The 14,479-nt window shown below is 50.8% G+C and overlaps 1 protein-coding gene across 1 annotated transcript in view; it reads right to left on the reverse strand.

Moving 5' to 3' along the window:
- Nucleotides 1–14,479, reverse strand: part of PIEZO1 (piezo type mechanosensitive ion channel component 1 (Er blood group)) — a 58,996-nt gene that overhangs the window by 33,181 nt on the left and 11,336 nt on the right. The window contains exons 2-9 of the mRNA XM_083370522.1: nucleotides 11,642–11,737; nucleotides 6,502–6,624; nucleotides 4,783–4,825; nucleotides 4,370–4,532; nucleotides 2,797–2,968; nucleotides 1,493–1,706; nucleotides 330–501; nucleotides 144–227 (exon numbers count right to left, since the gene is read on the reverse strand). Coding sequence (XP_083226648.1) covers nucleotides 144–227; nucleotides 330–501; nucleotides 1,493–1,706; nucleotides 2,797–2,968; nucleotides 4,370–4,532; nucleotides 4,783–4,825; nucleotides 6,502–6,624; nucleotides 11,642–11,737 — 1,067 coding nt within the window. The remainder of the gene's footprint in view (nucleotides 1–143; nucleotides 228–329; nucleotides 502–1,492; nucleotides 1,707–2,796; nucleotides 2,969–4,369; nucleotides 4,533–4,782; nucleotides 4,826–6,501; nucleotides 6,625–11,641; nucleotides 11,738–14,479) is intronic.

Below are 14,479 nucleotides of genomic sequence, written 5' to 3' on the forward strand. Positions count from 1 at the left end.
GCTGCTTCCAGGGGCCCAGCCTGCTCCTCGTGCCAGCCGATTCCTTGCTGGTGCTGAAGGGGATCCTCCCTGCCCTCCCTGACCTGCCTCTTGTCCAACTAAGGGGACTTGGCCCCCGGAGCAAAACCTGCCCACCCCCTCACCTTGGCATCTTCGGGCAGGTGGTCTTTGTCCTTTGACCGGCTTTCCAGCTCCAGAAGCTCTGAGGTGGAAGACTCGGAATCCCTCTGTTTTTCAAGGGTTTAAAAGGGAAGGTCAGGCGACTGACGCTCCTCCTGTAACCAGATCACTGAGGTGACGAACATCCCACCGAGATACTCAGGGCTCACCTGTTTAGAGGAGCGCAGCCTTCGGAGCTTCACCAAGGTAGCCAAAACGTAACAGAGCAGCAGGAGGATGCCTGGATTGGCGTAGACGGGCCAGGGGTGGTTGAGGTCCAGCAGCAGCTTGTTGGGCTGGGTGCAGCCTCCGGGGAGGATAATGGCCTTCAGCCCAAACAGCCTACAGGAGAGATTGAGAAAAGCAGCATTCAGACCGACTGCAGATACAATGACTGAAGGTCTTCTGGTCGCTCTCCAGCTACTCTTTAGTCCTCGGGGGGGGGGGGGCGCCCTGGACCCAAACCTCGGGGTCTTCAGGATGCAAAGAAAAATGTTCAGAGCCTCGTATTAGCACGTTATCCTTTTCAAGCCATGCGCTCCTCTGTGTTCCTCAAGACGGTTCTGGCATGCCGAACTTCCTAGCTGTCTCTATCCAGTAGGCTGTGAGAACCTCAGATGCTCCCATTAAGGCTGCAGCGGAGAAGGGAAGCCCCCTCCCACGAGAAACCCAAATGGTAGCAAACACCTGCAGCTGTTCAGGAGGTCCACAGCAGATTGGATCCTGAGCTGTTCTTCAAAGGGAAAGGTGCCTCTTGTCTATTCAACTAGGAGGTGCCTGGAGCCAGGCTGCCCGCAGAGCCCTGATGCATCAACAGTGGGACCCTGCCAAACCCCCAAAGTCAGGGAAGGAGGCTATCTTGGCCACTCAGGGGACTTGGGGGGAGAAATAAAACTGGGGGGGAGGCTGGTTTTTTTCCAGACCACCTCAGCTGCTCTTCTTCTGTCAAAGGTGGGACCAGATCAGGAGGGAACTTCACAACCGATGGCCATCCCAATCCAGCTTTTGCCTGGCACGTGGCCATGGGAGGACCTTCTCCTCTTTGGGGAAAGACTGAACCGCTTCAGATCCCCCACTTGCCACCCGGCAGATCCAGAAGATCAACATCTACACCAATAAAGAGGAGAGTCCCTCTCCTCACCCCCATTTTAAGAGGGAAGTTTGAAAGATTAAGAAGGTGGATATGCAGGCTGACTCTTGCTGCTCCACAGTGCCACCCCACCAGCAGAGAAATCTTCCAGGAACTAAATTCTGGGGATGGTGCATCTGCCTCCAGGGTCAGGCCACCAAATGCTGCATCCTTCCAGAGCAGTGAAAAGGACACCCCACTTACCGTGCCCAGAGGCCAGCGGGTGGAAGGATTTTCTGCATGAAGGGGGTCTGGTAGCCATACAGGCAAATGAGGTGGGCCCCAGCAAAGACATCCACCATGATGCACAAAGCGTTGAAGGCCAGGTGGCTGATGGAGAAGTGGCAGGCCCACCAGGTCATGAGGCCCACAAACAGCAGGTAGTAGACGCTGGAGAAGGCCGAGGGCAAGGCGATCCCTGGAAGAGAGAGAAGCAGCAGTCTGACTGAGATTTAGAGGCTGCTTGGCATAATGGACCTCATGAAGAGAGCATGAGGACTGGAGCCTTTTAAGGCAAGAAACATTGATCCCACTGCCAGGGTAGTTCTCTAAGGTTTTGGGGTGGCCGAGAGCTCCAAAGCGCCACCAGCTCTGACCGGCTGGCACGGGCACTTCAGGCCTGCTTGTCTCCTACAAACCTTCCATTCTCAAGAGGAATTTCAAGGCACGAATCCAGAGCTAATCCTCAGAAGATTAAACCCTTCATGATAATGTGAGAAGTCTGGGAAACCCTTAAGAAGCCACATCAGCGCTGCCGGAAAAGTGATTCAGTTTCACATTCCAGATGTGCCAGAAACAAAGCATGGCTTTCTTTGCTCCTGCAGAGTCCTGACGAACTTTTCTCACCAAGATCTGAACACCCATGAAGCCATAGCACATTTCTGTGGCCCCAGCTGGGACCTTCCAGGTGGGCTGGGTAACAGCCTAGCATTCCTAGTCAGATGGATTAGAGATCCCTGGCCATCAAGGAGATGCTTCTCCTCCAGCACCCCGGAAGTAGCCTCTTCCCTTTCCGATAGCAGCTTCCTCTCTTGGTTCCTTTCCCTAGGGCAGGGGTAGGCAACCTCGGCTCTTTTATGACTCATGGACTTCAACTGAGTCAGCTGACTCAGGAATTCTGGGAGTTGAAGTCCATGAGTCATAAAAGAGCCGGGGTTGCCTACCCCTGCCCTAGGTCATTGGAAGTTTCCTGTATGTGTGTTCTGGAGGGCTGCTTCCTATTCAACTGGGATAGGTAGGGCTAGCAATTTCTGTCTTTGTCGCTGGGGCTAATTAAAAAAGATGTAAAAGAGAAACTTGTAATTAACAAAGCAAGAGACCCAGGTTGGGTTCTTCAATGTGGCTGGCCAATATTTTCCTGCGTGTTGCATTGGACAGAACGTCCTCTCCACTTCTAGCTTAACACTTAAGCCTAAAAGGTTCCAACTAGGTGCAGCTACTCAGAGTAGGAGCTTCTTCTGAAATGCACAACTGGGTCGTCCCCTTTCCACAGAATCCTCCACACCTACCTGCCAGTGCAATTAACACAACAGCCAAGATCTTTCCAACCGCCATCAAGAGCCCGTGAGCCTTCACCCGGAGCCGAGCAGCCAACTGTGCCCGCCGCCTTGGCGAGTCCGGGGCCGGAGCGTCAGTCCCTCCGGGGGACTCTGGCCGGCCCTCATCGATGGCCGCCTCTTCCTGAAGGAAAAGGAAAAGCCACAAGGGGTCACTCCACACCAACGAGAGACTCAAGCGCCCTTTTGTGAAGGAGGTCTGGCAGCCCTTGGGGCAGCAGCTTAATGCAAGCCAGCAGAATTCTGGGAAAGCCGATCAGGTCTCTGAGAAATTCAACGGGCTGGGGGGGAAATGCTCAATACTGAATTGACGGTGCGTGTGTGTGTGTCCATCTAGGGGCAAGGGTGGCAACCTGAGCTGCAGAATGGAAGTGCCCTCCTCTTCCCTTCAATGTGGGCCCCCTTCTTTCTCTAAACTTTCATCTAAAAATGGAATAATGCCACTGTAGAAAATCCAAAACTGAGCCCCCTCCCAATTTATAAATCAAGGCATGGTCAGTTTAAGCTGTTGTTACCAATCTGGATGGTTTGAGAGTACAAGGGGGGGGGAGATGTCCAGCTGGTGCTCTCTGATGGACAAGGCCCCTTCCTCGCCCCGACCAGCACCTGGCCCTGTTTGTCTCCCACAAGGGCTTTGCCAAGTTCATTCCACAGAGAGTGGCCTGTTTGGCTCGGCTGCCTGGCTCAGGTTCCCAAGCCCACTGATTTTTCCAGGGTGGGGGATCTTGACCTGCAAAGTTATGTGGCTCTGCCTCCTTGACCCCTGGCTCCAAGGCCAGCCCACTGTCCAAACATGTCCTGAGCTGAGGAACCCACCCCCCTTTCTGGGGCAATCCAGCCATTATGGCTGGTAACTCCCCCCCTCCCCCAAGCAGGGAGGGGAAATAGGAGACGCGTGTGGAGGAATCCTGCAAACACGAAAGGGTGCAACGGAGGCACACATTTTCCTTCCCTGCATAGGAGGAGATGCACCCAGCTGGGTTTTTACACTGAAGCTCCTGTTTCGCTGCAAGCTGTTTTACAGGCAGCGGAGATGATTTGGGGAAAGAAGAGAAAAACGTAGACATTTTAAGCATGGATTCTAAGGCTGCCCCAACTCCACTCGGGCAGAGCTGGAGATCAGAAGGGCAGATGCACCCAGAGCACAGCCAGAGGCCATAGAAAAACTGAGGGTGCGCCTTCCTTTGGCCGGGCTCACCTATGGAGAAGGGACAACAGGACAGCTGCTCCTACTCCCAGCCAATACCTGTATGTTGGGGGGGGCGGCTGGGGATGATGAGAGTTGTAATCCAATCCATTGGGATGAGCCCAGGCTGGGAAAAGTTGCAAAGAAGAGAGGAAGCTTAGAGCAGCGTTTCCCAACCTTAGGAACTTGAAGATGCGTGGACTTCAACTCCCAGAATTCCCCAGCCAGCATAGCTGGCTGGGGAATTCTGGGAGTTGAAGTCCACGCATCTTCAAGTTTCTAAGGTTGGGAAACATTGGCTTAGAGAATGGAAGGCCAGCAGATCCACGCCAAGCTCACCTGTTCTGGGGGGAGGGGGGATTCAGACTGCTGGCTCCAGGTGACGACCTCCCTTGCTGGCTGCAAGCGGCTGCAAATGCCAAGGCAGACGGCAGAGACCAGCAGGATGCCCAGGTCGGGGGCTACTAAGCGCACAGAATTGGGGACGTCGTTTAGGTCCAGCCTAGAGAGGGAGAGGGAGAGACGTCACAGGGTCTTCAAACAGGGTCGTCTGCAGCCGTTGAGCCGGCCTAGGGGTGGGACAGCCCCAAAGCAAGTAATGAGCTGGAGGGCAAATCCTGCCCCCCCAGCTGCCCAAGAGGGTGATAATCACGAGGGTGAGCCTAACGGGGCGCTCCGCAATCCCCTCCCTGAGAACACGGCGGACATCTTTGAAAAAGCAGCTCTGCCCACCCTTTTCGCTCGGCCCTTACCTGGTGACCCCAATGTGCTGAGCCAGAGTTTCCCATGTGCTGCCTGGGAAGACAAGGAGGAGAATAATGATAACGATAATAATGATAACAACAATAACAACAAAAACAAACAAACCCAAATCAACTACCAGCTCTGCCTTCAAATGCAATTCTGAGCAAGCACATCCAATTGGCAGGCAGCAAATGAATCCATTGAGGATCCAGTTTCTATCATCTGTAGGCAATATGAACTGGATCCAGCCTTGGGTTGCTTCCATAGCCAGGAGGTGAAACTGAGTGTTGAAGATAAAAGATCCTTCCTCTGGGGATCTAAAGCTCCCTGCATCTATTCTTTTCCAGAACCCAGAGCCGAGAATTTCTGAATAATAGCAGAGCGGACCGTGGAGTTCTAGGTGAACTGAAAACTGTCTCAGGGGTTTCTTTTGAAAATCAGAAGGGAAGACTATATTTCCAGATCTATGGGTAGAGCTTTTTTTTTAAAAAAAAACAACAAAACTTTTAATCACTTCACCATAGATTCTGATTATGTTCTCGCTTGGCTCTTTATCTTAAAACATTGCTCTGTTTTGGTCAGATGTAGCTCCTTCCACAGGACATCTGGCCGAGGACCACCGGCTGATCTCTGGAGTCACCGCTGTGCATTTCTCCCATCCCCCCCAGGACCTCTGGCTCCGGCTGGTGGGATTCTGCGCCCACTGAAGCCAAGTGGAGAAACTTAGGAAGGTCTAAGTAAAATTAAACTGAATCAGTCCCCGCTACGCCAGCCTCTGAGAAGGAGGCCCACCAACGATTGCTAAACCTTTGCTTCTGCTCTGTTCGTGTGGCGCTGAAAGGGCCCAAAGCAAGTAAACCACCCCCCCACTTCCAAACATGGTAATGTGGAGCTATGGGTTAAGCCCCACTGCCAAAGGGGAGGGGGAACAGTTTATAGAGATCCCCTGCAGATAAAGGAATTTGTTCCATGTATGGAGAACTGCAGGGAAAGCAAGAGGGAAAATCATAACGTACATTTCTGAGAAACCAATGTTATGTTTCGGGAATATTTTGAATCTTTAAAAAAAGCATTTGTCAAACACAAGTTTAGCTGGGACAAGGAGCCCCCATTTCGGAAGAGCAGAAACCAGAGAAGGCTCAGAATTTTCCCCCTGCATGCGGAAGGTCAGGAGGAAACGACAGCAACACTTCCAGGTTTGGGGGGGGGAGGTCAAATACTAGCGTGTGAAGTGAGAAAGGAGGGTCCCTCCCCACAGCAGATCCCATGGTAAGGAGAGATCGCCAGAGGAACAAAGAGGACCAGGACCCGGATCTTTCGATCTAGCCACACCTGGGCTCGCCGTTCAGTTTTCCAAGCTTTGCTTTACCGCTTCAGGTCAATATTTATATTCTCAAAGGTCAATGCTAATCTGTAGCCAGCTTGGTTGGCCCTCCCCCTGGACGGGATTAAACACAGGTTTGGGGGCTGCAGGAGAACAAAAACCCCTCCTCTTTTGGCGAGAGAGGCTGGAAACAGACATTTGGGAGGACAAATGTAGAGAAAAGAATTGAATTAAGCATCCCTTCCTGCCCCTCCCCTCCCCCCTTGAGTGCTCAATAGTCTGTCAATCACTGAATTCCCATTGCATTATTTTACATTTTTACTACAACTGTCTTCTGCTCTGCTCATCATTTCTCTCTGAATCGAGATTCTGTAAGACAGGAAGGCGACAGGATACTACTCACAGTTGCTTCCGAGGAGCTGGTCCAGGCTGGGCACAGTGTAAAGGCATATTTGGAAGACCAAGTGAGCGAGAAGGAAAAGGATGCTGGTTCCTAAGACAGCTCGGAGGAGGCGTCCAGTGTGACCTGCAGAATGCCAAATGGGAGACTCCTTTGAGCCCTTCACCCTTGGCTACTGTATGCAAGTCCTACCAACACAGCCGGCAATTATGCCCCTGCTCCAGACGTCGCTGAGGTTCAGAGTTAAAAGTAGCTTGGTTAAGATCACCTAAGAGACGAGCTCTGAACTGGACCGGCCTGGCCAAAAAGCAACCTTCTTTACCACACAACCCCAGTTTGAGCGTCCTCAGCCCCTTGCCCCACAATGACCTAAACTGGCTCCTGTCCCCGGAGCAGCAGTGCATAGGAACTTCCAGAGAACCTCTAGTTGTTGATGTGCTCCATCACCCTAACTCCTGGCCATGCTTGCAGGGGCTCACAAGAGCCGGAGACCAACAACATTCAAGACCCAGGTTTCACTGCAACTTGAAGAACTGCAGCTAATTCAATCAAGGTTTGGGGAAAATGCTGGGGTTATAGTTAGCAATAGCTGAAACTTTTAACTATTACTCTGCAGCAGGCAGTCCTTACGCAGCTTTGCATTTAACTGATAAGAGCGGAATTTTAGCAATGGATTGCCAGCAATGGGAGAGAAGCCTGGAGGACGGGTTATGTGGATTCTCTAAACTTGGTTTTTCATTTGTGGATGGCTCTCTACCTAGCTAGGCGACATCTTCAGTGTGAAATGCTTTGAGAAGCCAGGTGTGTGGGTTAGTTGTGGGATATATAATTGCTAAATTATTGATTCATTTACACAATTCAGCATTGGCATTTACAGACCACACACGTGTGCAGCTGCTGTGTACCTCTGCTTTTTCATTAGCCTAATACTACACCTGTACTCAACTGAGAATAAGTCTCATTAAACAGTATGATTTATTTCGTAGTAGACGTGCGGCTACAACTGGAATCAGCAAAACCAGAGTCCTGGGGCACCTTAAAATTGATGGCATATTGAGTGGTGGCACAGAGCCAGGTTGGTGTCACAGTTAAAGGCACCCAGCCACAAACCAGGAAGCCCTGAGTTCCAGTCCTGCCTTAGGCATGAAGCCAGCTAGGTCATTGACTCTCAGCTCAGGAAGAAGGCAAGGCAAACCACTTCCAAACATGTTACCCAGAACAATGCAGAGACTTGTCTAGACAGTTCCAAGGAGTCAAAACTGTCTTGAAGGAACGTGTGCGCACACACACACACACACAAGCAAAACATCCGGCTTTTCAAGAAATGTTGCCTTCAATGGGCAGAAGCTGATGCCAGCATGGCTTAATCTCTGGGAGCAAAAAACAAGCTCCAACTTGAAACCCCTCCATTAACATTTACAAAGAGGTCTGACTCTACTCTTTTTCTGGAACCAAGAAAGGGCTTCTTCTCCGATTTACCTCCTTGGGTTCATATGCCAGGGGATGAGGTCACCACCATTTGTTCTGTGTCACACAACAGCACACACTTAATAGAAGGTTGTGTTTCATGAACAATGGAAGTCCTCCGCTCTGTAACGCTCTTCTGTACTTGTCGGTGTTTGACTCAACTCTTAACAATGCCCTTCGGTGAATGTCATGGGGCAATGTTTTTTTTTAAAAAAAGTGCTGTTAACTTGTTAAGAGAGACCTTTGTTATCCATGGCATTTTCCTGAAAACAAAACCTAATTTACAGGTTGGGCAGGTTGAGTTTCCGGCTTTGGCATTTAATTTGGTTAAAACCCTGGAAGATGCTGCCAGTCAGAGTGGGTAATGCTGACTATAGGGACAAATCCCCAAATGTGTGGGTGTGAACAAGTTACACCACCTAGGCTGGATCTTAATTCCCACCCCCCAATTCCTCCTAACCAGTTTGTTATTTTCTCTTTGGCTCCATGGCTCTGGGTTGCAAAGAAAGGCCATTTCCCCAGCCCCTTCCTTCCTGCCCCTTCCCACCTCCTTCCTTCCAGCTATTCAGTTGACAGTCACCTACCCAACCTTCAGGTTAATTATTTGGATTAATTACATCTCACGGCACGAAGCTATGAAAGCGGAGAAGATAAAGCTGCTTTATAATTTAAACCAGGGGTCTCCACGCTGGGCAACTTTGTGGACTTCAGCTCCCAGAATTCCCCAGCCAGCCAAGCTTTAAGTCCACAAAGCTGCCCAGTTTGGAGACTCCTCGTTTAAACTAATGTCCCCACCCCACCTCAGAAGAGAAAACAGCAAAGAGGTTCATTCTGTCCCCCTCCATATTCCTAAATAGATTTGCTGGGGGAGGAAGAAAGAGGCAGAGCAGAGGAAGAGAAGGCTGATGCTGTAGTGGCCCCAGGGAAGGAAGGAGATCCAAAAGGTTGTGGGAAATACACAACACTGGATTGCCAAGTCCCACGGCAGCCACGGAGGGATCACAAGCACCAGGAAAGCTGCTGGATTTTGCCCTGAGGAATTCCAGTTGGACTGCAGGAGAACCTCTAAGCAGTTGCCACTTCCAAGCGGTCAAGCGAAGCCGCTTTCCAAATCTTGCTCCTCTCCTTTGCTCCAAAGGCACAACTGAGTCACGGGAATAGCCGTTCTTGTGAACTCTTTGCGAAGCCGAACACAGGCAGACCTCGGCTTACAACAGTTCATTTAGGGACTGTTCACGGTTACAACAGCGCTGGAAAAAGTGACTTACGACCATTTTTCACGCTTATGACCATTGTAGCATCCTCATGGTCACGTGATCATAATTCAGATTCTTGGCAACTGGTTCCTATTTATGACGGTCGTAGCACCCTTGGGTCGCGTGATCCCCTTTTGCGACCTCAGACAAGCAAAGTCAATGGGGAAGCCGGATTTGCTTAACAACTGTGGCGAGAAAGGTCATAAAATGGGGCAAAACTCACTTCAGCAAATGTCTCGCTTAGCAACGGAAATTGTGGTCGTAAGTCCAGGACCAGGTGCAAAGGGGCTTAACGTGGATGAAACTTCACAGGCCTCCCAAATCAGCGAAGAGTTTTTCCAGCAATCAGGGAAGCAAATGACTGTACAACACCGAACGCATTCGCAGAATTTATGAAGTTTGGTTTCCAAAACTGCTAAGCTTGTAAGCCGCCCTGAGTCTTCGGAGAAGGGCGGGATATAAATGGAATTAAAATAAAAAATAAAAAAATCCCACATTGTGGTTTGTTTTGGTTCCACTAAAATCTAACCCAGTCTGATTTCATGGTTAGACACAGTTGAAGAATCCACGGTTAGCATGATCTGTGTGCCTCCTCTAAAAAGTATTTTTGTCTTAATTTAGCTAACTGAATGCTTTAAAAAGTAAGAAAACGGGAAAATGTAAACATTTACGGTGCAAATGGTTTTACCAGGATTCCTTTTGTATTCTTAGGTGCAGAGATTACTTTACAGTCTGTTTTTAAAAAGCTAAGATGGGAAAAAGTCTGGGCAAAAAAAAATACTGCCTTGAATAGCTGAAACCGGACCAGAAGAAACAACATGAGCTAATCTCCTTGACGGCCAAATGCTTCCCGTCCCAGAACTCGGATTATCTCAGGCAGATTTTAAGTGGCCCTGAAATGCCTTTCAAGTGCGGAGACACCAGTTTTCCGTATATCACGTGGTTGGCCATAAAGCCATAAAGTTACACAACTGGGGGCTTTTGGACGTTGTGTGACAGCGGAGTCAACTGGAAGCGAACCAACAACTCAGCTGAACTAAAAGCCTGACAATCTGCGGAAGAGTTTGCAGCAACCTTTCCCTGGGATGGAAACTGCTGGGGTTGTTTGCCCTCCAGCAGATCTTCATCCATCTTGCCTGCCAGCCCTGCGGAAGACAAATATTTGTTCAAGAGGCCTGTTTTTCTTTTCCGCAGGATGGTTGATTAAACAAGAGCTGGAAGAAGCTGGCTGCACCCTTGGAGGGCTCCCAAGTGCCTTTGCAACCAAGGCGTCCTGGTGGTCCAAGGGCCTGCAGGGCCAGGATTTGCCAGCCTGGGTGAATGCACGCATCCTCGGCTGCTCTCTTGCTCTTCTGAAAGGGGCTTCTGGAAAGTCGCCCACCCACCAATCAAGAAAGCGCTCAAAGTCTCAACTTGGGGCACCCAAGCTGGCACAGGACACCCACAGAACAACAGAAAGTTCAGTGGAGAAAAGGAACAAGGAGGAAGAGTCTGGGTTTCTATCCCCTGGGGGGAAAAACCTGCCGGAATTGGTGCCAAGCACTGTCTGTCATTCTATTTGTGCCCGGAGTGATGACGATCTTCAGAAACCCTCGCGTTGGGCACGAAGCAAATCGTTCTGGTACAGTGGACCCTTGGGGTGAAGAGGGATGGAAGGGCGGAAGGGATGTTCTCCAGATTAAGACACGCGGGGTGGGATGGGGGTTGCCCCTGGGGCTCTCTCTGCAGCCTGGACCATCCCCGGGACTTTTTTGGGTGTGTGTATGTGTGTGTGTCCACAAATCAGTTCTGTCTTTGCTCTGCAAAAAAAATAAAAATCCTCTTTCTTCCACCCTTTTGCAGGGAGCTAAAAATGAGCAAATACAGAACAGAGAAAACATGGCAGAAAGAAGCCCTCCTTCGCGGGGCGACGGTTGTGAGGCTGAAACAGAGAAAGCTGCTTTGGGCTTCTGAAGAAAAAGGCAACCGTCCACCTAACAATTATCGCAGAGTGATAACGACGATGACCATCCCCACCGTCTCACCAAGGGAGTCGCGCAGGGGATCCCCTCCTTGCTTGGCATTGGTCAAACAGCTCTCCTGTGCCTGAAGCAGGAATGGCCACAGTGAGCTAAGTGCTCCAGCCCATAATTCCAGCACGCCTGAGCCAAAGAATTCTGGCCTTCCAAACAGGAAGGGTTAAGTCCAACTCCCTGCGGAAACCGGACATGGTGTGGCCCTTTGCCAGAGCCCAGCCAGAGTGGGCACAGTGCCCGGCCGGCCGAGGGATGTCGCCTGCGGATCCCTGGGATCAGCAACAGGAAGGAAAGGGACGCTGGCTGGGCAGTGGGGCAGTCCTAAGGGGCAGATAAAAGCAGGGCAAAGGCCCGTGGGAGGGAGGGAGGGAGGGCAAGGAAGCTGGGAGAATGTGGTTGCCTTACCTTTGACGGTGTCTTCCGTGGGGCCCAGGAACCACGGCAGGAGCAGGAGGTAGAGAAGGTAGACCAGGGAGAGGCCATTGAATCGGAAGAGGCAGGCTGGGGAGTCAAAAGAGAGGGAGATGCAGTCAGCACAGATCAGAAGGATCGCCCAGGATTTCTCGGGGATCTGGGCTTCCTCCCTTAAGGGGATCTTGGAAATAAACTAACAGGACCAGCCTGGGGAGGCAGAACAAGCAAACTGGAGTCCTGGCTTAAACAGGGAAGCTCCTCACGGCAAGCGGGGAGGCCCAGCTACTTATCTTGGTGAGCAACTCACTTAGTGACTGTTCGAATTATGACAGACCTCCCCAGAGCATCTTGTGACTCTTTTCACATGTTCCAACAGCCGCCCCTGCAGTCCTATAACCACATTTTGGATGTTTGGCAATTGGCTCGTATTTATAACCACTGGGAGCATCCCACGGTTGGTTCCCAGACTGTGATCCTTGGCATTTTATGCTGGTTTCTGGCATCTGCTTCCAGCCAAAAACATCTATTTGGGAAAAATAAGTTCACTTAACAACCGCTGCAAAAAAGTTCATAAAATTGAACGGGGTCCCATGGTGACCTGCTTAATGACTGCTGTGGTTTATGACTGTAATTCCGTAAGTCGTAAGTCAAGGACTAGCTATATCAGTGCAACGAGAGAGATGTTGTATTCGTTCTTCCACTGGTTGCAGCCAGAGATTATTTTGTGTCTGTGTGTGTGTAAAGACTGGAGGTGATGATGAGGGGACACCAAGCTCAAGTAAGTGAATATTCCATAGCTACGGAATGCTGCCAGGGGAATTCTGGGAGCTAAATTCCATCCATCTTAAAGTTGCAAGTTTGGACAAGGCTGCTTTGGCTGTTTCTTGCGGTCCCTTCTTTGAAAGTTGGAGCTGTGGGTCACCTCAGCGTGGCCTGTCCCTGATGCCTTCTCCAAGCACCAGTGGCCAACACATCATCCCACATCTGGCAGACAAAGGAACCACAGCAGCTGACTCAAGCTCTGGCCTGAACCCCAAGGAACAAAGGGGAAGAAGCCTTACAGCAGAACAATTTCTTCCTTGGGGCTTTCCAGGTTCTTCTGCTGATGTTTTTCCACCACCCCCACCCCCCAGGCAGAAAACTTGAAGGGAGGGGGGAGGGGATGCCAAGCCAGCCAAACAAGCCGTCCTTTCCCCGAGTTGCACAAAACAGCTGCAGCTCAGATATCCAGAGAATCTGGAGGAGAATGGAGGGGTTGCCTTCCTCTAAGGCGCGGGGGGGGGGGGGGGAGAACCATGGCAATTGGCCAAGGCTGGACCCCCTGCTTTAAGTGTTAAAAGAACCAGTCCTGAACTGGAAACAACAGGGTGTCCTCCAGATCATTCGGACTCTTTTTCCATAACCCCCATCAGCGGAAGCTGTGGGATGTTAGTCTGATCTGGATGCCCACAAATTGTAAGACATTGAAGCAGCTTGTTCTTGGCTTTCGAGATCACGTTTTCAGGCATTTGCAAAACATAGTAGAGCTTCTGCAGCTTCAGGAAAAGGTCCCTGAATTGCTTTGCTCTCCTCTTCCCTCCTCATCCATTTTTCCTCTGCCCCCCCCCCCGCAAGGGGAGGAATGACGGCCTCTTCTCTACTCTCTGTGGCAAGAGAATCAGTGCAAGGGGCACCAAAAGAGCAACGCAGCCCAGTTGCCGCTTGGAACTCAAGCCCGGGTATATTAATGTGCGGAGGCTCATATTGCACTGGCTACGCAGCTGTGAATTTCTGGCCCTCAACTATAACCTTAATTTGGAAATCCACAGCAAAGGTGGAAGCGGAGAAAAGCCAAAGGCAGGATCACTTTTCAAAGCAGGACAGATGAGATCAACCTGCCAGTAATGGGGACAGCACAGGTCCGGCTCTGCCCTTGGCATCGTCTCCTGCTGGTCAAGAAGCTGGGATCCGGTCCGCTTAGCAAGGGACCTATGAGGCTCAACTCCACCTCCCCCAGGCAGAGCCCTCAGTTCCAAGGGAGCCCCTGCCACAGTCAGCAAGCGGCGGGACCCAGCCCAGCCCAATCTCCCTTATTGCAGCCCCTTGAAAGGAGAAGCAGAAGCTGTGAGAGAAATTGGGCTGGGCTGCCACTTTCCTCCTGCTTTGGTGGAGACCACCGCTGCAGAATCCTAACCCCAGTGAAGATTGCACAAGACTCAGCCACCAAAGCAGGAAAGTCTTTGGCTCTGCTGCCTTGTCAAGAAGGGAGAGCCAGGTTTGTGTAACCAAAAGGCCAGTTTGAGGCTTAAAGACAAGCCAAGAAATGAGACTGGAGGTACGGAGCCGAGTCTGTCTCTAGACTCCAGAGCAGGGGTAGGCAACCTCGGCTCTTTTATGACTTGGCTGGCTCAGGAATTCTGGGAGTTGAAGTCCATGAGTCATAAAAGAGCCGAGGTTGCCTACCCCTGCTCTAGAGGGTGAGGAAGAACTTTTGCAAACTTCCAACAGGGAGTCTTACACGATCGGCTTCCAGCCCAATCCTGCCAGCTTCCTGGCCTCCCTAAAACCTCCAGAACTTAGCCAAATTAACGGGAGAAGGTGGAGAGAGAAACAAACAGCTGGAAATGCCTTCCGTCTTAATCATTCTGGTTTAAAACAAGCCCTTCCCTGAATGTTTGGTGAACAAAAATTATCCCCAACCCACCTTTGATAAGATCACGTTTCCCAAATAGGGGCTCTCATTCTTTTCATCACCTGATAGGAAAACTCTCTTGATTTTGTAGTCTAACGTATCCATGAGCACTACAAGGCCCAGATTTTTTTCTCTCTTTCCACCTCCAAAGCAAAGCC

This window comes from Vipera ursinii (assembly GCF_947247035.1).
Source record: "Vipera ursinii genome assembly, chromosome: 10".
In the NCBI taxonomy this organism is placed as follows: domain Eukaryota; kingdom Metazoa; phylum Chordata; class Lepidosauria; order Squamata; family Viperidae; genus Vipera; species Vipera ursinii.